At 28.3% G+C, this 23986-nt stretch overlaps 1 protein-coding gene across 1 annotated transcript; it reads left to right on the top strand.

The window, feature by feature from the left end:
* The first annotated feature begins 615 nt into the window (after positions 1-615).
* LOC107455601 (ras-related protein Rab-10) lies at positions 616-23129 on the top strand. Its single transcript, XM_016073224.4, has 7 exons — positions 616-850; positions 13731-13791; positions 14817-14955; positions 15029-15118; positions 16168-16269; positions 17565-17652; positions 20894-23129. Exons 1-6 carry the CDS (start codon positions 724-726, stop codon positions 17649-17651), a joined length of 606 nt encoding a protein of 201 aa, XP_015928710.1. The 5' UTR covers positions 616-723; the 3' UTR covers position 17652; positions 20894-23129.
* Positions 23130-23986: the final 857 nt, after the last annotated feature.

Raw genomic sequence — 23986 nt, 5'->3', positions numbered from 1 at the left:
TTAAATATATTGATAAAAGCTGTATTTTTTTAAATTGATATTACTATTTATAGTAATTAACCTAGGTACCAAGTTTTACCTTTTCAAAAAAAAAGTTTACGAATAAAAAGATTAAGTTAATTTCTAAGTTAAAAGTATAATATTTAATGTAAGTTTATTAAAAAATATTCTTTTACAAGATTCAATTACAGTATTTACTTAGATGGGGAAAAATATGTTTCAGTAATTGACAAAATCAGATTCTTTATTTTCAGTTAGATTTTGTAAAAAACAATTTTTATGGTTTTAAGGGAGTACTGATAAACTTTTACTTCTATTAATTGTCACTAGATGTCACTATAAAACAGATCCTAAAGTGCAGCGCATCTAAGGAGTCATTCTCTTTGTATTCTACTTATACACGCAAATACGTTTCTCGATCATGTGATCGATAAGTTAATCTTAAGCTTATTAAATAACTCCCATACGAAAGATTAAATGCAGAGACTTTTTTAGGGACTAAGAACGGTCTCTAAGAAAAAATAAGGTGGATGTGCGTACTTTACCAAACAGAAATTCAGTACTTCGGCTGTCACGGTTTTAATATTTCGTAATTTCTAATTAATAAATATGGCAACGAGAACATTAACAATAAATTCTTTAATGTCGGATCTGTTTTGGGTTTGAGAGTGAATGTGTACTAATAGCCATTTTAGGGACTGCGTTGTTTACTAAATCAGTGACATGGCTAAAAAAGCTTATGACCTTTTATTCAAATTATTATTGATTGGAGACTCCGGTGTTGGTAAAACATGTATATTATTTCGATTTTCTGACGATGCTTTTAACACGACATTTATATCCACTATAGGTAAGTTGCAGACTATGAGGATGTTTTCCTTTTGTTTCGTTTATATATTTTTTATTTATTCTGTTTCTAAAAGTTTTAAAAAAAATTTCGAACTGTTTTGTGTGTTTACTATTTTAATTAATAACATCTTTTATCACCTTGCAACAAAATTAGCTTAACTCATCAGTTTTTGTTAAGAAATGTAAACTTGCTTATGTATATTGCTGCTTAACATTCTCAATATATTCCCTTCAATTGAAAATGATAAAAAATTTGTTTGAGCCTCTTAGGAATTCTTTATTTTTTCGTGTTATTTTTTCCTTTTGTGGCATTTTAAGAACTCTTTAACTAATGAGTAACTGAGGTCTACTTGAATTATCTTTATCGATATTTCCCTTCACTACATTGCTTACAATGCGTTTCCTCATTATGTTCGAACCTCTTATTCCTGTAGTCTTTCATGTGAAGTGTTGCAGCAACAAATTTAATGACTGTCAGCAATATTTTACTCAAATCAATTATCTAAATTCATAAAGTCTATAGAACTTTAATCCTAATTGAAATTGTATTTGGAAAAAGTTTACTACTCTTGAATATTAGCGCAAATGTTGGAAAAGCTAGGAATTGTGTTATAGTATTCAGATAAAGAAGCTTAGTGATACTAAACTTAGTGATTATTAGTAGCATCCTTAAACTTCGAATTAATGATAATGAAAGATATATTCAATGTTGGATATTTTTAAAAATTATCTTTAAATATATTTTCTTTAAATATATTAAGTATCTTTGAATATATTTCCTGTCTTTAAATGACTGGGCTTCTAATGATAGTTTTTCAACTAAAGTCATTCATTGCAGATGTTGATCTAGTATTTTTTATAACCATTGAATACTTTGAAATAATTCTAATAGTTCAGTTAATGACCTCTTTTAGTATCATATTCTTTCCAGTTATTAGGATATCTCCTTCATTTTATTTCGTTATTTTGTTCTCTGTACCGTACTTGTCAAATCTCTTGTATCTTTTTTTAATGTGTTTGTAATTTTCTTCTGCATCTCCATGTGTTGACACTGAAAAAGGTTTTTATTATAAAACTGAAGCTGTGGTAATCACGGTTCCCAGTAGATCATCGAAGTCAGGCGACACTGGTTACTGTCAGTAAGTGGGTGGGGTGACTAATTAGACCAGCCTGCCTAAGACCAAAGGTGCTTGATATTGGTCCTTCTTAAACTGTTCTGCTGTAAAATGTTAGACTTCGGTGCAGGTCGTCAGGGTACCAAAGCGTAGGAGTCCCCCCCCCCCTTTTCTACTGAGGATCAAAATTGTGGTGCCATGTCTTTGAATCCTCCTGAGGAATGTTTCTTAAACAGTCACTAGTAGCTCATTATGGAGCTCTAGTGCAATGTAAATAAAATACCTGGTTGTTTATGTAGCAATATTTGTGTCATTTAGCCTTATATGTATAGCAAAGTATATGTTCATTCCGTACTTGGATAGTGATTGCTTAATGATTACTTCTTAGTTGATTTCTAAGTAGTATTGTTGAACCTTTTTTTCATCAAGAAGCTGGGCAATTCCACGAAAGTGTCAACTTTTAAGTGAAATTTTTTTTTTTTATGAATTAACATATTTTAATTTCAAAAATATGTTCAAAAATAGCTAAAGTCTATATATTACTGCTTCATTTCTGATAATTTTAAGTTTTTTGAATCTGGTAGCATTCTAAAGTAATCACATTGCTGACTAGTGAATTGTCCACATTTGTGCTCAAATTAATTTCTTGAAAAATCTTATAAAATAAAAGAAATGTATCTTTCTTTTGCAATATTTTGATAAAAATATGCATATAGTACAGAATTTAAACTTTTAAAACATAGTCTTTAAGTCATTTTAAAATTAATATATAAAATAAAAGTAAATTTTTTTTTGTGTCATTCCGTCGCATGTTTTAGTCTCTTTTTTTTTACATAGCAATGTCTTTTCAAAATGAAAATGCGTATATTTGGAATATAAAGCAGATATGGCATAAGAATCAAGGAGAAATTATTAAATTTTATGTATTTGTTTATTAACTTCCAATAATTAGTGTGACGGAATGACACATCTTCGGCGATGGAATGACAAAACGAGTCCTTGAGAAACTTTTTCAAAAACTAGGGAATTATTTCTTTTTCAATTAACATAATAGCTAAAACAGCTGATGAAACACAGATAGAATGTTGAAAGGGAACAAGATCCCCATGATATGATAAAAAAAAAAACAGAGAAAGAAGGGGTGAGAAGAAAGCTTCCGTGATAAAAGCTGGACTTAAAAAACTCAGAAGTGCATACGCTGTTGTGCAGAGATTGTGTAAACAAGGAAAAAATCAAATTCTACCAATCTTTTCACATACAAATAATTTAAATTCCCTATACAAATCCTAGCAGAGTCTTGGTAAAGCCATAAAAAAAAATTGTACACTCACTTCCAAAATCACCAATAGAGGTAAAAAAATTAATTCAGTCTTTATATGAGATGTATTTAACATCAAGCTCAAAAGAAAACTAATTTAAGTGAGAAAAGTGATGTTGATGAGCTGTTTAATTTGGTTGAAAAATTTTACTGTTAAGATGATGTTAGTTACAAGCCCCCAAGTATGAAGGATTCAGTCATAATACAAACTCTGGCAGAGTAACGAAAAGTGCATATGCAATATATGCTTATGCTTAAAGTGTGTCTTATCTCATTTTTGTTTTTATTCTCAATTTTGTTAAGTGTATTTCATTAATATCTCACAACACATGAACCTGTAAATACCATGTAAATGTGAGTTTGTTCTAAAAGGCCAAACAAGATGTTGTCTGCTTTAAAACGGCACATTATGAAATCATAAAATGCTATTGCATATTATATAAAAAGTCGAAGCAACAAATCGTTGCAGTTTTGTTTTTGTCCAGCTATTCCATTTAAGAGAGGGCAAAAGAGAATGGCTTCAGCTAGACACTTGTTACAGCAGCATTGCCAGGGACAAAAGACGTGCACTATACGTTCATGTTGTTGAGAAGTGAATCATCAAAATTGGAATGCTTTCTAATTTTAACCAAAACCAAGTTTATGATTTGAAAAGCCACTGTCGTGAAGAGAAATGGAAAGCATGACTGAGGAGTATGCGGTCGGCTCTTAAATCATTGTTCCATACCTCGAAGAAAAAAAGGAGCATTTATATGTGACGCAAATTACTTTGATAAACAAAGACGATTTAGCTGTTAAAGTACTAAAAAGAAGAGGGAACAAAAATTGATTTATGCAAAAATTTCCTGAGAGCGAAGATAAGATGTGACATTGGTAAGTTAAATATAAAACCTCTTCAGAGACAACATAATTTTCAAATTGTTGAAATTTTACTAATTCTAACATAAATATTAATCCTGTTTATCTGTTACATTCTGTTTATAATTTACATATTAATAAAACATTTTTTAAATGAAGACTTTCTTCCACTAAACTTTTTGTCATTCCGTCACAGCAAATAGATGTTAATAACTGCTAGCCAACCTGAGGTTAATTTTCCAAATTCACATTTTACATTGCTTACACATTATACTAAAAGTAAAAAATAGTTCAGAAAAATAATACCTGCAAAATTCACAGAAACTACCAGTTCTAAGTGGCATGCCAAAAGCTTGGTTGCCAAAATGTCATTCCGTCACACAAATAAAAAGTTCATAAAATTAAAAATAAAAAAAATTGAAAATCCTTTTTTTTTTTTAGTTTATGAATTGCATTTTGCCAATAATAATGATATGCATGAGAAAAAACAATGTTCATTTGAAATTGGATGCATAGAAACTTCAATTAATTGTTATTTTGAAAGTCAAAATGTCATTCCGTCACATATGGAATTGCCCAGCTCATAAAACGGAATGCTCATTAAATCCAATCGCTCATGAAACATAGCAAAGATCATGTTCAATAAATTTACAGGGTACATAGCATTTTTAAAAAGTGCTTAAGGGTGTTTTATTTTTTTATTTGCGTTTTTTAAAGGCCCTTAAAGGTGCTTTTTTTATTCGGCATTTGTAAAAAGTGCTTAATTTTCTATCTTTTAAAAAGAGATTTTTTATTTGCTGTATCGATTGTTGTTCTAAATTACAAAAAATGCATTATTTTTAAAATTTTCTCTGCAATATTTATCAGAAACTAGTTATATCATCATAATTATGTCAAGTTTTTAAAAATATTATTTAATTTTATTGATTTTATGTTTATAAATTAAGTACTTTAAAGGATAGAAAAAAATAATTTTTATTACTGCACAGATCCTAATTATGATATTTTTTTTGGGAAGGTGATTAAAAATATTTTTGAGTGCTTAAAAGGTGCTTTTTTTTTTAATTGAAAAACTGACTACGCACCCTGATTTAGGGTTAGTACAAAAGACTTAAGTGCAGTTTAAAACTTTGTCAAAATTGCTCCATTATGATCTTTATTAAAAAACGAAAATATTTAACCTTTATTGTTTAGCTTTATAGAATTTTGTTTTTATTCAATCATAAAACATTTGAATCATTAAATTTTCCATTTGTATTTTTCTTCAAAAAAATATTCAATGTTTTCTAATTACTCTACAGCACAGTATATTTGTATATTAATAAAATTTCTACCTCTTGCTTTTTCATACCTTTTTGGTACTTCCATCATGATTTCTCACTGGAAAATACAATTAATAATGAAACCTATTTTGCAATAATTATATAAAAGACCCCCTTATATGATTTTGAATGTTTTTTTGTTTTTCATTATTTGGTTGAAAATTTTGTGCTTTCAAAATTTCTTTTCCCATTCAGTTCAAGAATATGAAGATATTGTTTTCTAAAAGAGTACACTAATATATTTTTAACAATATTGTTAACAAGACTTTTACTCATTAAATTTGGGATTTCTTTAAATAGGAGATAGTTTATAATGGATTCTGTTCTATATTTTATCATTAAATTATGAATTGGTGATTAAATTTCCAAAGATGTTGTAATTCAATTTCTTTTCTCTGTTTCAACCTGATTCCTTATTTATTGTTAAATTATTCGTTATAAATTTGTGTAATTATACTCCTTCGGTTTAACTCTTCTAGTCTTAATTGTGAGAAAATAATTTTCTTTTGTTTAAAAAAATTTTGATATGTTGGTGTGATCAAGTTTTCATGTTTGTTGTTGTTTCTAATGCTACTTGCCACACAGGCAAGCCAGCTGGGTGAAACCGAGCAAATTTAAGGCAGATTGTGCGTTTCTTGTTTTCAGTGGCGCCATCTATGGCCAAGAATTCGACTTCTGCCGCATCATACATTACACCTATTTATATGGCAGACCCATTCATTCATCCACAAATCGTAATTTTGACTTGAATCAGAGAACGATCGATCTCCAATCCAGTACCTCCAGAGGTAATGATTTGTTATGGGAGAATGGAGGACTTTTGCGACTCGACAGATTTAATGTGCATCAGTCACTTTACTACGCGGGGAGTCTTCGACTGGCAGGGTTCGAACTCTCAGTCATCCCAGCTCCCTACCGACCAGGCTATCGATGCCAGTTTTCATGTTTAATTTATCTAATCAGTATTAGGCAGGGGTCTGTCTAGGTTTTTCTGAGAGGTACCTATTTTGTGAAAATTTAGACCTAATTTGTGAAAATTAAAAATTATATCAAAAAAATCAACAGAAAAATATGGATTTATCCTTTCTTACTGGGTACAAAAATAAAATTTTAAGGAAAAGTATTTTGTGAATCTAACATCTTTCCTAAAGTTGAATTTGTGAAGGTACCACTAAACGGTAGTAAATTTGGCCTGGACAGACCCCTGTTAAGTCAAACTACACAATGGGAATATAACTTCAATACTAAGAAATTGAAAACTAACTAAATGCAGATTGTTTCTGTTGATTTTAATGTTAATCTCCGATATATTATATTCAAAGTAAAATTAGTTTTATCTATATTTTTTAGTACGCGCCACATACAAATGCATGATGCCAACTACCAAAACCTCGAAAAAATAACTTAAATTTACGATGAGGTATGCACAAGTAAATTGTTTCAAATAGTGATTATTTAAATTCACGATTAGAAATTTGCATGTCGTATTAACATCGTAATTAAAGTAACGGGGGCGTAAAGACCACGAAGAAAATCACTGCTGTAATTGCAAAAAAAAGGGGGAGAGAGAGAAATTAACATGAGTAAAGTGCGCCAATAAGTAATTATTGAAATGCGTGATTTAGAATTTACATGTCGAGATAAAAATCAGAATTTTTAAAACTGTGAAAATGCGTCGCAGAAGCTGTCGAAAAAATGATCGTAAAACCATTTGCAATGCAATCGGCACAAATTGAGTACGGCAAAAAGTGATCAATTAAATATGCGATTCATAGCTCACACACGAGTCGTAATATTGTAATAAATGTATCAGGAATTTATTAACCTCTCTGAAATTAATATTATCTAGTTATATATGCCAAAAAAAGATCTAAACGTCACGATTTATGATGAAATTAGAAAAGTGCATCAAAAAGGGATTATTTAAATGGATGATTTGAAATTTCCAATAATTTTGTTTGAAAAAAAAAAAGCTGAAATTGTGATGAATAAAGAACGTCAAAAAGTGATAAATTAGATGCGCGATTTAAAACTCACAAATCGTAATAAATGTATCGGAATCTAATAAACCACATGGAAATTGGTATTTATAAATTCCAAAAAAAACGATCGAATTTATGATGAATTGGATTTATAATGAAATCGGCAAAAATTACTCAAACTCGAAATTTGCTTATTGTAATATCGTATTAAAAATATTGTCTTTTAAAACCATGATGTGGAATTTCGTAGCAATAACCAATTAATAAGCGATCGAGAAACAATGTAGATTTACAATAGAATTAGTGCAAATTGAGCGCATTAAAAAGAGATGACACTAAAGTGCAATTCAAAATTTTCGACATTTTTTTCCTCTTAAAAAATTTCATTCGTTCTGAATCATAGAGTTGAACTAGTAGGTATTTCAACTCTATGTTCAGAATCTTCCGCGGACCGCAGTTTGTGCACCCCTTCCGTAATGGAAGAAACTTTTTTTTAATGTCAGGACAATACTTTTTTTAAGACAGTTGAGAAGATTCGATTAAGGACAATAAAATATTTGCTTATAAGTTAATAGCGGACAACGCATTATCTTTTCATTTTGTGACGTAGCAAAGTTAACTGTTAGCGGAGTCAAAATCAGTTTAGTCAAAAAGTAAACATTTGCCCCGACCCTGTTCCTAATCTAAGCAAATACCAGTATTTAAAGCAGGCTTGTTTCTCTCACGTGTCAAAACAAGCAGAACTCATTTTCGTAACAGAACTGATTAAACCTTTTCTGGCTTCAAAGATCAACTTAAGTTACCTTCCATCTATTAGTACTGTTCATTATATGTATGTATTTTAGTCAAGATCTCTTTAACTGATTGAATAAAGCTTTTTCTTAGGTACCTCGTTTCCTCAAGAAAAGAAAATTAGTTTCTAAATACACAAAAGCCATTAAAAGTTATCCGTTTCAATTTAATTCGATTTTTTATGGGGAACATCTTTGACGAACGGATGGAAACAGTATAAGTAACTTATCTTCTGCAGTATGAAATTTATTTTGCAGATTAAAATAAAAAACAACACTTTTAACTTACCACCATTTTATTAATTATTAAGGAAATCAGTACTTGCTAAAGTAAAAAACAATGTCACCAAATTTTGTTTAAATGATGCTGGAATCATTTTCTCAATTTAGAGTGAAGAAATACAAAAGAGAAAGGAATTCTATTTTGCAGAACTTCGATTTCATTGATATTTCTTTCCCTCAGGTGATTGGATTCATCATTTTTCTTCATAACTGAGCCATTAAAATAAATTTTCGAATATCGATCACGTTCTGTTTCAAAATATATCACAGTGAGGAGCAGTTTTATTTTTTAAATCTTAATTTCTTGCTTTTTCTTTTTGTCCATGTTTCACACTCTTAGATTTTAGGTGCATTAGATAGGCAAACAAGTATATGGAACAAAAATACTTTGCTTCGCAAATCTATTATAGCTTGCTTATGGCGTTCAAGTTCTATCTTTTTTAGAAGTGCCAGCCCTTCTTCTGTTCCATCAATTAAAAATAAAGTGCCAGCCGTTATCTTTACTTCCAGGAGTTCCATCATGCCTTTCAATTTTTATCTATTTTATCCACTCTCTAGCCGCATGAGCAATATTTGCTGCAACTTCCTGTAAGGAATCGAATTTTTATCATGAATGCCAGCAACGTTTTTGCGAGATCTGTTTTAATTATGTGAACAAATCTCATTTTAAATCTCTATCATCTATCAATTTGTTATAAATACTTAGACTAAACCGATTTTTACAAAAAAAAAAAACTTATTTAGTTTTGATATAATTATACTTTTGAGTTATATTTATTTTGTATAGTAAACGTAATTAAATAGTTTTAAATATAAATAAAACGTTTCATTCTGCTTTTTATTATATGTACTACACGCAATAATTAAATTTCAGGCTAATAATATAAATACGTATAAGAATGTCGGCTGAAATACGTGGTAGGTGCATGCATATGTGATATCGGAGGCTAATTTGAAAATACAACTCTTTGAAAACTGCCAACATAACTTCGCCAAGAGCATTATTTTTTCAAATTAGCCTACGAAATTTGTTACGGAAAAAAGCTTCTCTTAATGCAAAAACTAGCTAAATTTGTATTAAATAATTAACAATATTTAAAATGTTTGCGTGCATATATCCATAGGATATATCCTATGGCGTAATACACCAAAGAGATGCTAAAATGCACAATTTGTTTATTTCTTGATCAATCCAAGGTCGTTAGATTCATGGCGTAACACGAGTCAGATTTATTTTGATCCATCGTATAATTTTTTATGCAGAGATATAATCTACTTTTTGAAGAAGAAAAATATATTTCTCTTTTGCATTTAAATTGACCGTTTCTTAGATTTTATCCACTTATTTATTCAAAATTCGCGATAAAAGTAGTTTTTTTTTTTTTTCTGCGATTGTTTTACGTAACTTTTCAAGGAATTAATGTTCGCTGCTAAGTGAATCGTTAATTGTTTCCACTTTAATTTCAGGGACGTAACGAGCGCTTATTCTAATTTGGAAGAAGAAAAAAAGAACATTCTTTATCATCTGCTTTCCCCCTTTTTCCCTCAATCTAAGAGGGAAAAAAGATGATGATGAGTCATTCTCTTTCTTCGAAAATATATATCCTTAATTAACGATCAGTAGTGTTATTTCTTTAACTGTGTTATATTAAAGGAAGTTGACAGTCACAAAATGGAAGCTTAATATTCAAGGTCGATTTAAAACATCTCGTCTGGGTAGTATTTGGTTGGCTAGTTGAGGCGAACGATAAACATTTACCACTGGGCATAAAATCGTGATAAAAATACTTTCGATACGCATAAATCATTCGAGTATCCCAGTAATAGCCTCTGGCTTGTATAAACAATTATTATCTCTTTTACTGTGATTTCTCCGTTACATGTTTAATTAATAGAAATAGTGAATTATTTTCCATCTCTTACAGAGGCGGCTTATTAATGAATTGCTTTCACATTTAGTCATTGCTCACACATTTTGTCATTGCTTCTTTTCGTTTTCGAAATAGCATTTTTAGGAGTGAAAGTTATTGTTCTTTTATCTTATTGGTTTACAAAAGTGAAATTAATTATAAACCACAGAACAAAATGCTTTCAACCGATCCAACAAGTGATTTGTACATTTTATGTTTACATGTTACTTAAAAAAACATCTGAAATTTTTAGTATGAATTTTTTTTTTCTAAGTAATGTAATAATGATGATCATATTTATGGATATATTCAGGGACCCTTTATAAATGTCACGTTTTTCTTCTTTTTTTCTTTTACCTTCTCTTTGTCACTCGGGAGATATACTAGCAGTCCAGACACAAAACACGTGTTGTAGGTCAAATTTTAATTTATTTATTTTTTTAAAGCTTTAAATTATGTATTTTAAAGACACTTGTGAGCATAACTTTAATCAATAATGATTGTATGTGTACGTACTTTCATGAAAAAATATTCTTAAAAAAAAAACTTAATCAGCTGATTTTAAATGTTTTTTAACTTAACAAAATGAGTGTTTCCTCTTATCACAAGCTATTTCATCTACCTACTCCAAGACTGACATTTGTGGATATTTATTGGATCCTTTTTCATATCCTATTAATATTATTTTAAAATAAGTGGTTAAGGATTACTTATAGTTTTCTGTTTTCACCCTTCCCATCGATTAGCTAAAATTACTAGATATTTATAGTTTTTTTTTTATTATTATTATTTTACGACTCGTGTGTGCTACGAATCGCATATTTAATTGATCACTTTTTGCCGTACTTAATTTGTGCCGATTGCATTGCAAATCCCAGTTGTTTTTCGGCAGTTTCTGCGACGCATTTTCACATAGTTTTAAAAATTTTGATTTTTATTTCGACATGTAAATTTTAAATCACTTATTTCAATAATTTCTTATTGGCGCACTTTACTCGTGTTAATTTCATCGTAAATTTAATTTCTCTTTCTCTCCTTTTTTAATTTTTTTGCAATTACAGCAGTGCTTTTCTTCGTGGTCTTTTACGGTCCCGTTCTTTAATTACGATGTTAGTACGACACGCGAATTTCTAATAGTGAATTTAAATAATCATTATTGGATACAATTTATTTGTGCATATCTCATCGTAAATTTAAGTTACTAGGAGGCTTCGCCCCCTGCTCGCTGGCGCTCACCAACCCCCGGAACTGCTTTCACAGTTCATTTCGGATTGCTTCGCAATCCAATGCTCGCTTTGCTCGCTCATTGGATACGTTTTTAACGTCTAGTTTTTGTATACTTTTTTGAATACTGAAGTTCCGAAAATTTTTCACTGTAAAAAATTCTAAACCTGTACATTTCAATATTAATTTGAAATTGCAAACAGTTCACATATTTTTCTTAATCACACTATTCTAAATTTCAGTTGTTGAGAAAAGTAACTGTTGTAAGTTTTGTTTTAAAGTCTTTCCCACCAGAGGGCTAAAGCCATGTGTTGTAAAACCATATGAAATAGGAGTCTGCCACTGAACGCCGGATGTAAAGCATCGACTTTGATGAAGATAATTTTGTATTTTTAATTCTCTGAAGGGCGCCACCTTAATAATATGGAATTTGTAAAATAAATATATATATTTTTTATTGTTGATGAAGCCCATCATTTTGTGTTTTCATCAGTGTTCAGAAGCAGAACAACTATAAGTTTTTTTTATTTTATCACAAAAAAATAAAATGTATAAAAAACAAAGAAAAGAGTAAGAAAATGAGTATAGTCATAGAAAAAGTTAAAATTATAATATAGTATTTGTCAGTTAAAATAAAACTTTTTGTTGAAGTCATTGCTAACAATTCAAATTTCTCCGAGGCAATTCTGAAGTATAAATTAAGGTAGTATTGTTAAGTTGAAACACAATATTTTTAGTTTTGATGTCAACAATACAATTCAATTTTTCACATAAACGATTGTTTCCATTGTTAAGTTCAATGTCAACAATTCAAATTTTTCTGAGGCAACTCTTAACCTCTAAATATTATTTTTTTATGTACACATTTCTAAATGTCAGTATTCAACCACAAGACAACTTAAAGTCCTCAAATTTAGCATGAAGTTGTAAAATGTAATGAAAGAGGGTCATAGCAATAATGAAAGTAGAAGTAAAGTTAATACTGTAAAATTAAAACAATATTTTTAATCAATGAGCCAAGTTCTTCAAGAAGCAGTTGTAGAAGTAGGTTTTTTATTTAAAACTTTTTATAGAATTTCTTTAAGAACACAATTGTTAATCTGGGCATTTGGCGATACAACACTTTTAGAATTGAAGGATTTGTTACGTCAAGCGCTCAGGTATCATAATTTAGATCTAGTTGCGCTTCTATGTCATTTTGATTTATGTTGCTAAGTTAACTTTCAAAAAATTCTATGGCTGGCAACGGCATTTTTACTTTTTAAGTTGTTTATTTTTATTTCTTTTAGAATTCATTATTTTTTTAGCGAAATGTTTTTTAACCTAACAGAATTCTTTGCCGACTGTTTTCTCTATGAATGAATAAAAGAATCTTATTTAGTTGTACAAAGTACTTCAGCCAAAATTTGGGAACCACGTAAGAGAATTATATATATTATATCAGAAACACATAATTAAAAGGCAGAATGCTTTGGTGTTTTCAAAACAAAGCAAACGTTGCCACCGGCGGAAAAGAAGTACAGCCAAAATTTGGGAGCCACGTAAGAGAATTATATATAATAGATTTTTTCGTCGTTTTGGTAGTTGGCATCATACATAACATTTGTATGTGGTACGCACTAAAAAATATAGATAAAACTAATATATCGGAGATTAACATTAAAATCAACAGAAACAATTTGCATTTAGTTAGTTTTCAATTTTTTAGTATTGAAGTTATAGATCAGTGATTCTCAAGCTTTTTTTTGTCACTGCACACTTTTAACGATTTCAAAATTTGGCGGCACACAAAAAAAAAGATAAGTTTAAAAGTTTTTTACTTACCTATAGTGCACTGTGTAAAATAGTTCATGATAATAATTTGGAATGTTAAATAAAATAATATAATATGTACTACAAAAACAACAGTACTTTTATTAAGGGATTAATTACAAATGAATAAGAATACTTTTTATGAGAAATTTGAGCTTGATGTTTTCTGATAATTTCATTTATATTTGGTCGTAAAAATGACAATGCTACTCTCACGTCCTATTTTATTTTAAAATAATTTATTTTTTATTTTTTTTTAAATTTCAGGTATAGATTTCAAAATTAAGACATTAGATATCAAAGGAAAGAAAATAAAATTACAGATTTGGTAAGTTACTTTTTATTGAACGTCTATATATTTTAATTGTAGTGCTGCTAATTTTTGGATTTCTTGCTAAGGAAATTTTGTAGTTGCATTAGTGGCAGTTAAGAAAATAAGCGGAAAATTTACCGATAAAATTTAAAGCAAAAATTGAAGGAATTTAATTAAACAATGAATTTAATTAAAGTAATTTACTTAAAGCAAAATAATGTTAAAAGCTACAATCAACTATTAAATTCTATGCCAACTTTTGGAATTCAATGTAAATAGAGGTAATTGTTCAGACTATTGCATTCATTTGCTATTCAGCTTTTTATACCTATTTTTAACTTTCAGTGTGAAACAAACATGTTTCTTGAAACATTTAATGTAAAAATATAAACAAAAATAACTTTTAGAGTCATAAATATTGTTACAAGTTTTCATGTGTACTATGTGAAATGTCTTGAACAGTCTTTCCAATTCTGTAGTTGAGAATGCATATAACTGTTAAATACTTAGAACATTTTTGTCAACCTCTTTTGATAGGCTTAACTGGCTTTTGTCAATATAGCCATCTAATTTTTAAAAAGGTGTATCATTTATAATTTATCCTAAATTTAAAAACATTTATAAGAAGTTTTACATCGTTACACACCGATCACATTTATATTGCAATACACTGTACATTGTTTTTCCAATTTTTAAATTTATTTTGTAAAAAATTCTACCTTTGTAATGATTTAAATGTGCTAGTATTTGTGAAGTTGTATTTATGTCTTAATCTGAGAAAAATGTCATTTTTTTAAATTAAATTATCCTTTCATTAATTTCATTTCCCTTCCTTTTTGTTCTCATTGAATGTTTCTAAAATGAAAATAATTAAATAAAGTTAACGATAATCCAAGATTGGATTCCTTCCCTTGTCTGTTTTCTTCTCTTTTAGTAATGTTACTATCTTTCTTTTTGCTCTTACTATGTTCAGTCAAGGTACTTACAATCACTGTCAATGCTTTTAAGGAAATTTTCATTGTAATTTTATAATTGTGCAGGGATACAGCTGGTCAAGAGCGTTTCTACACCATAACCACATCTTATTACAGAGGGGCAATGGGCATTATGCTAGTGTATGATATTACAAATCCTAAAAGTTTTGACAATATTGCTAAATGGTTAAGGAATATTGATGAAGTAAGAATTTTTCTTTTTAATTCTTTCTACCATTATAACAAATTATTACTTATCTCTAAAACTTTACTTCCAGCATGCAAATGAAGATGTAGAAAAAATGATCTTAGGTAATAAATGTGACATGGAAGATAAAAGAATGATTAGTAAAGAACGTGGGGAAGCAGTAAGTTCTTTTTCAGCCGTAATTTAAAGCTTTTGTAACTAATTTAAAGCATGTGTTATAAATTCAAAATTCATATTAAAAATTGCTATTTTACATAATTTATTTAAAAACTGTTATAGGCTATCTTATTTTATTCAAATTTTTAAAACTGAGAGAGGCAGCAAAGAGAAACCACTGATTGTATAATTTACTTGTTAAAAAAATCTGTTTTTCTCTCCTAATTTAAAATATATCTTAATTCAGGCTTATAATTAAGATTATAATAATTAGGCACTTTTTAGTAACAAAGTGGCAAATAATTTTGATTCAATATTTTATCTGTTGTGTAATTAATTTTATCTGTTGTGTAATCTGTTGTAAATTAAATTTTGGCATAGTTTTTTATTAAAAACCGCATTGTAAAGTTTGCATCTTTAATGGGCAAAAAAAAAAAAAAAATTATTATGTAATGAAAAATTAATTTAAAATTTGCTTAAGTTGTCTTTTACTATATCAGTGAAGGGATCTCCCAAATTGTTTTCCCTTTGAAATTTTAATTTTTTGTGATTCACTCTTGTTGTTGAATACTATTTAGCAAGATCCCATATTCTTAAACTGTGCCTTTTTTGTGCCATTAACTATTTTTTTTTCTAAATTGCTATTCTCTATTGTTAGTGACGTGCTTATGCAAGTTTAAAATTTTGTCTGAAATGAATACATTTGCTATTAATTATTTGAAGCACTTGCAGGAATTATTTAACTTGCATAAATAATTTGTATATTGCAGTTGTGGAGGGTAAGTAGTGTAAATTTTTTTTTTTTTTACGGGTGCATTGAAATATCATGTTAGAATGAAGACAAATCTCTGCTTTTTATACTATAGTGTATATGACTGTTATAATTACTATAGTGTATATGACTGTTCTGTTTTGAATAAACTTCTTCTGTCTTTTTTTTCAGCAAGTAATTTATAAAAAATATGTTCAGTAAAATTATCTAAAAATTTTACAATAAATTTAATTATTTATAAAAAGTAACTATTGTCTTTTTTTCTCTCACTTATTCTATAGATTGCACGGGAGCATAGCATAAGGTTTTTAGAAACCAGTGCAAAAGCAAATATTAACATAGAGAAAGCTTTTAGAGATTTAGCTGAATCGATTCTGAATAAGGTAATAAAGTTTTTAAAATTGTAGAATATGATTTTCTTAAATGTTTTTTCCCCTGTGATTTATTTGCAGCTTACAAATAACCTTTTTTAAAATGTAAAATTGGTACATGTTTATGTATTTTTGAATTTTTTTTAAAAAAATCATCAGAAATCACCTTAAGAAAGCAAAGAAATCCTCTTAAAATATTTTCATCTTTAAATTTTCTAACAATGTTTGACTGTATATCTGTATTTCACTTTTAGTTCATTGCAATAACGACTATGATTCTTCTTAAAACTTTACTCATATATTGGTAAATTAAACTGGATAGTATAGAAAAAATTTTTAGCTTGTTCAAAATACGCTTGATATTACGTATTAATTCTTTAATGTGGTTGCTTAAAAATGAAATAATAGTAACCAAGAAACTTGATGCAACAATTCTCATTATTAATAAGCATAAATATGAATTTTTTTTTAAAGATTTTTGAAACATCTGATGACGAATAATTTTTATAATTTATGTCTTTTAGTTTCTATTTTGCAGTTTTTCTGTGATTTTATTACAGTTTCTAATCTAGTTTTTAGTTTCTAGTAGATTTATTGATCCTGTTAATGTTTGATCATTTTTCCAATGTGATACAACTTGTATTCTATTTATTATATTAAATAGAATCCTTAATGAATGACAAAATGAAAAGCTGTGCTACATTTTTATTACAGTGAAGCCAACTGCTCTGATTTCTGCAAAAAAATTTATTAAATATTATAAAAACCAACACTTGCATAATTTGAATTCATTTTGTCAACATTTAAAAGGTTCTAGAAATCTGGTGCAAAGTGTAGTTTTATATGAATTTTTGAAGTATTTCTGTTAACTCCAAATGGAATTAACTAATCAGAGAACCGTACAATAAAGATAAACTTTGCTATCTTTAGAAGAAGAAAAAAATTGCCCTCATCGTTGAGCAAAATAGCATCTTTCTTATACACATTTGACCGAGGAAAAAAAAATCTACTTTTTCACATATATTAGAATATCTTTGGAGAAAAGGAAACAAATTACCTTGGTTCTCTTGGGAGAAAAAAATATTTAGAATTTCAAATATTTTATTGGTGTGATGCAACTGGAAAATAGTTAAGGAATTTTTTATTTATTTTAATTCTTTTTGGGCATGATGTTTTCCCAATCATATTAGGACATCTCTAGTTCTTCTCTTACATTAAGTGATCAGGAAATGTATTAATTGATTTTTAGTTAAAGATTTCATTCATAACAATTGTAATAAAATTCTTTTTTTTTCTCATGTACACAGCAAATGGCTGGCAAAGAACAGACAGATTTTCCAGATAAAGTAAGGGTAACAACTCAAGATATAAGAGGAATAAGGAAATGCTGCTAGAGTAAGTATTTGTATAGAAGTTAACTATAATGCTTCGATGGCTAGTAAAATAAGGAAATACGTGTAACAGTTTTCTCTAGAGAGTGTAACAATTGTGTCCCATACCTTTATTTCATTTATTTTTCTTATGAAGACTTTTTTTAACTGTTAAAGCTTTCCAGCCGAACATTTTAAAAGCATTAAATTTATTATATGACCCATAATATGACTAACAGCACAGATTGGGTTTGTAAAATGCCATTTCTGTCCATTGTTCCTAACTTTGTAGTGTTATATTGTTAAAAGTAAATTTTTAATGTAAGTAGAAAGCATGCTTTATATATTATATACAGTATATTCTCAATATCTCGAAAATCTTGTTATGTCAAAAAGATATTTTCCTCTTGGCATTACATATCCACCTAATATTAATTTAAACTCCTCTGTCGAAGAGTTTCTTCTCAAAACCTTATGATGCCAAACCTTTTTTGAAGAGGGAAATTATTTTTTGTCAAAAAAATCACAATGTAAGTTTATTGTAAACCAGTTCTTTTTTATTTAATGCATGATTATTTTTGTCTTACTTTTAAAAATTATTACTGTACTGCTGTATTTAGTCAACTATCATTACATGCATAATTATTAGTAGTTATTCATATGTTTCATGACTCTTTTAAAAGTATTATTTTAGACTGTATTTTTCTACTTTTTGGAACATATTTAGATATTGCAAACTTGTTATTGCAAAAACTTTTGCTTTCTCAAACATTTTTTGTGTGTTCCTTCAACCTTGAGATATTGAGAGTATACTGTATATTAGGGGTGTCAAACTCGCGGGCCGCATGCGGCCCAAGATGAACATTTTTGCGGCCCAGTCAATATATCCGACACAAAGTCAAAATAAAATAGAAATGTTAATTAGAAAGGAAACTAGCATATAAAATTATGATATACTTTATTTATGAACTATACGAATCATTTTAAATTGTATGCGCGAAAATGTAAAATTCTAATTAGCTTGCGGCACCTGCCATTCCAGGGATACTGCAGTGTATCAAAAATACGCAGAAAAAATTCTAAATCTTAGAACAGAATTTGAAACAAGGTTTAAAGATTTTAATTCTTTGGAAGACAAATTTTGTTTGTTTTCGTCGATTTTCTCAATAAATATAGGCTCAGTACCCAGTAACATGCAAATGGAAGTGATTGAGATTCAGTGCGGCTCAAATTTGAAGGCAAAGTTCATTGAAGTGGTTATGCTGAATTTTACGAATATTTACCTGCTAGGTTTGAAAATACTCGGAAATTCGCATATGAAATTATTTCCATGTTTGGAAGTACTTATCTGTGCGAACAATTATTTTCTGTTATGAATGGAAATAAATCTCCTGTCCGAAACCGTATTAATAACGCGCACGTTAGGTCATCTTTGAAAAGTAGTCTCGGCAAATAAAATTTCTCCCGAAATAGGAAGGATAGTAGCAGAGAAGAGATGTCAAATATCAAACAATAATTTTACTTTATATATGTTTATTACAATGTACTATTCAAAATAAAAATATTTGTTTCTATGAACGCTGATTTTTATTTATTTATTTATTTATTTATTTGCAGCACACCTAAAGTTAAGCATTGTTTATTTGGCCCAAGTTAGCTTTTGAGTTTGACACCCCTGCTGTATATATATCGTTGCTAAGTTACTTGAAATTTTTTATTAGCTTTTTTGTAAATGATGATATCTGAATATTTTGGAAAGAGCTGGTTCCTGTAAGTTTTTCCTCCTAAAATGTAACATAAAACAACAAAATTAGAACATTTGTTTGTTTTTTCCAAATAAGTCCAGTATAATTATAAATAAATGCTTGCAATAGTTTTGTGTACTCATAATATAGTGATCTTATGTTATAGCATTTGTTTTCATTTGGAATGCAATGGTCATTATACCAAGCATCAATTTGGCATATCATAAGAATACTTCATTATTTAATCCCCTTAAATGTCACACTTTCTAATAAATCAGTCATAATAGTCTTCGGATATAGTGGATCAAGTTTGTGTTAATTAGCTAGTTGTCTGTATTTTATGTGTTGCTTTTGAAAAAGAAATATCTTTTCAATTATCAGTGAAAAGATTAGGCAATGCACAAATAAAACATGTTATTTACTATTCATGTTACTTACTATTATTACTTACTCATGTTACTAACTATAAAGTTATTTACTATTCTTCACCGATTGTCCTGCACTAGAGCCATTCCTATTTTTAATAAATGTTTAACGCAAAATTTAAAAATCCTAATTGTAGTAGTTTTTCCTTAAATTTAAAATATAGTTATATGTATGTATATTATGTATAAGATATGTATTATACCTTGTAATTTTTATTTATTACTTATTAAATTAGTGTAATTCTAAAAGACCAATCAGGAAACAAATGAAAGTTAGATTGACAGATTTTGTATCTAGCTAAAAAAAATTAAGGATGTACTGAATAATTCAAAGCTATTTACTTTTATCACTAAAGTCAAGGATAAAGAATTAAATAGCAAATTTAATCTTAAGTTTAGTTTTTTATATATATACATAAGCAATTCTGTTGCCCATTTGTAATGAATCATGCATTCTTCATTTAACAGAATTAACCATGACATTTAAATCAAGAATAAAGAGTTAATCAAATTTAATTGTTAATTTAGATCAGTGTTTCCCAAAGTGTGCCTCCAGGGGTACGGGAACAGTTTAGAGGGGGTACGCGTTTTTATTCGAAATATATTGCAACAAACGAAAATTTCAAAAGATTTTACTTAAAAACAAAGCTAACCATAAAAATTTACGATTACATATTTTTCTATTGGCTATTTTTTGCAGAGTTAACAGTTAATAATTAGTGGTGTCAGCAGCCAGTTGTGATTTTAAACTTTTGTGCAAATTTTTTATATTCAAAAATACGTTTATTTTTATTTTAATAAGATTTGCACAGCGTTACGAAAAATTTAGAAAGGGTACGCAAAAGTCATAATTTTGGGAAACATTGATTTAGATTAATATTTTAAAAGAAAGAGAAAGAAAGAAAGCAAAAACAAATCATGTTCAAAGCTTTGTCTACTCTGATATATACATTTAATGTCCTGTGTCGTTGTTATGTTTTTATTCGTTGATTACATTAAGAGAAAAGGGGGGAAATATATGTTAAAAAATTTTAATTTTACTGAACATAAATTTATCTATTGCATATTGAAACCAATATATTCTTAACTTTTCCAGGTATCTAGATCACTTGCCTTTCTTCATTCATACACTGCTGTCTGGAAATCTGCTTGCAGTACTCCATACATTTTATATTTGCCTGGCTGGACCTCTTTGCCTTAGAGGCCATTCAACCTCGAACTCTGTGCATTCATTAGTCTGCCAGGACTGCAGTGCCACTTCCCAATTAAAGGAGAGAGGCACAACAACGTCCCAATGTCGTCTTGACTGTTTGCCATTTTTATTATAATTCCAAAGAATATTTGATGTTGCTGTGACAAAGTAAAACAAAAATAGTACCTATATAATATAATATAATCTATGCCTAAATGACCTGAAATTTCTTATAATTCTTTTTCTGAAAAAAAAATTTTCTTTTTCATTCAAATAATGACTAGGACCAGGCGGAGTAATTTTCGTCAACAGTGGCTTTTATGTTGTCAATAAATAATAAATAACTTTTAATATGCTAATTGGGCTTACCTAAAACAGGCCTGAATAATGTAACTTTGAAGCACTTTAAAAATTAGTTAATAATTGGCTTATTTGTATTAAAAAATTAATTCACTTTTTCAAAGAGCACAGTTTTCTACAGAAATTAGATAAGGTGATGGCTCTTTTGTGCTGTAAAAATCAAACAGACGTATTTACCTACTGTGCTTCCTTTGTCACATCTAGGTATTGCTTTGTTATTTTATGGCTGTTGTAAAATAACTAAATGCATCATCTTACAAGTGATACAGTTCTGTGAATACTTTTTGATGAATGTAGATAGTTATGTAATTTGTGTAAAAGAAATAGACATTTCAAAGTCAAGCTTTCTTTTTTATCCAACTGTACTCAACAAAATTTGTATGTTATATAAATGTTCGTTAGGGAAGGGATTATATTAAACACTGTATTATTTATATTATCTTAAACTGTGTAATAGTATTTGTTAAAAATTATGCTAATCAATACGAAAACTATTACTGTTAACGATGCTTTAATTGCTGATTATTATATTGTAAATTGAAACATTATAAGCATAATTACAATGTCTCTGGGTGTTTTCACCAAAGAAGTGCAGTGGATAGGCCTAGAATTTTTTATATTGCTTATTTCAAAATTTCACAATTACATTTGATTATACTTTTAAAAGAAAAAAGATTAAACCAATTTTTTTGCTTAAATTAGCAGGTATGTGTTTATAAGGGTATTTGCAATTGTAATGTGCAAAGTTTATAGAGTGTAAAGCTTTACCTTGATCTGTTTATTTCTTTTACATAAAATATAATCATCTGATCAAAATTGTGAAATACTGCTCTGTGATTACCAGATGATTTAAAAATGCTGGAATTCATTTGATATATTTGTAGGCTGTTAAACTTGCCATAAAGCCTTGTTTTTTTATTGATCACATTTTCTACACTTTTTTTAGACGATTGGTAAGAATCAACACTCACAATTGAATTTATACTTTATCATTTGCTGAAGATTATAGTGCTAGTTTTGTACAGTGTTACATTTAAAAAATTAAGTGATTTGAAGTTCCTTTAGGTTGCTCATTTTTATATGATGTTTTTGCTCCAGAATTTGAAAAAGAATAAGGGGAAATTTATCAAGATTTATAATTATGGGATGTAGATATATATATATATATATAATGTGTATATACAAAATTTGTTTTCTTTGTATTAAAAAAATTATGCTTCTTGCGAATAAATTTAAGTTTGTTGCTATGCTTTTTCCCTTCTTAATTCAGTACTGGCAAGTTTTGTTTTGTCTTTTTTTTTCCTTGCAATTTTTCTTTATATTATCCACACAAAAAAAAGTTTTTATTGTAAATTGTGATGTTTTTTTTATAAAAAAAAATTAAATACTTGCATATCAATTTGTTTGGATATTCTTTATTTGTTACAAAAAGGATGAATATTTATAGTTATTTCATATAGAGTTTGTGCAAATACAATTGTCCTATCATTTGTCTTTAATTCATGTGTTTAAAATGTTTGTATTTTCTTTTTAACTACGACCCATATTGTTTTATTTTTCAATACCTCAGTAATGCTCACATAGTAGTCTTTCATATGCTTTTTTTTTTTTTTAAATATTGTAGTTAATTTATTTTAGAACATTTTCAGTTTGTTTTTGTAAGCATGCATTTAGATCTGCTCTTACCTGCGTTATAGAATAATTTGTTTTTGCTTCCAACGTATATTTCAATTTATTGTTGATGTCCTGTTTATGGTAGATTAAAATCAGTAAAATTTTATGTTGTCTACTTTCCTATGAATTCTTCTTTTAGTCGATTGTTCAATTTAATTATCTCATTTTTCCGAATATACACTCAGACAAAAATTATACATGATTTTTCTGAAAATATTTTTTACAAGATCTGCCCATTTTTAAAATTAAATTCACTTTCTATCACCTATTTTATAAATTAAAAAAAAGTGAGACAATCTTTCCTTAATATGTGTTAACCTTTATCAAGGTGAAATTTACATTTCAAAAGTGAATAAAAAGTTAATATAAACTTCATCACAATATTAGTTGTGATGCTAATTCCTTAAGTGCATTTACAGTCACCATTTGTTTTAACCATTTATGACTAGGTTGTGTAAAAAATTCTTCAGTTCATTAATTTTAAATCTGTAGATTTCTGTATTAAAAATGGTGAAAAAATAAAATTTTTTCAAGAGTAAAGTTGATGTTACAGTATATGTTTAAAAAAATATTGAAAATTTTAAGCATATTTTTTTATCTTATCATGGCGTCAGTCTTATGGTGTAATTGGATAGCCTTCTGTTTGATCAAACTTTCTTCATTTTAGCTCAACTTTTGATATTCTTCTATTAACCTAGATCTTTTAATAATTATGGTTGTATGCTAGCAATAATTTAAGCTGTGTTTTGTTTTATATAAAATTCACCAAATCTAACAATGTATTCAGCATAGAATCGTAATTTATTATTTTTTTAATTCAATCTCTTGCTCTCCTAACAAACTCACTGATAAGAGCCTCTATCATCTCTACTGCCTTTGGCACCATTGCTCTAAATTTATGGCATGTGTTTGCAGTTTTCAGTGCAAATCTGTAAGGTAAAAATCATGCTTGAGCTACCAAAA

The sequence above is a fragment of the Parasteatoda tepidariorum genome, chromosome 1, assembly GCF_982258835.1.
Source record: "Parasteatoda tepidariorum strain Cologne lab strain chromosome 1, Ptep-v5.0, whole genome shotgun sequence".
Lineage (NCBI taxonomy): Eukaryota > Metazoa > Arthropoda > Arachnida > Araneae > Theridiidae > Parasteatoda > Parasteatoda tepidariorum.
The sequence above is the reverse complement of the archived record's forward strand: the minus strand, read 5'-3'. Positions and strand labels throughout refer to the sequence as shown.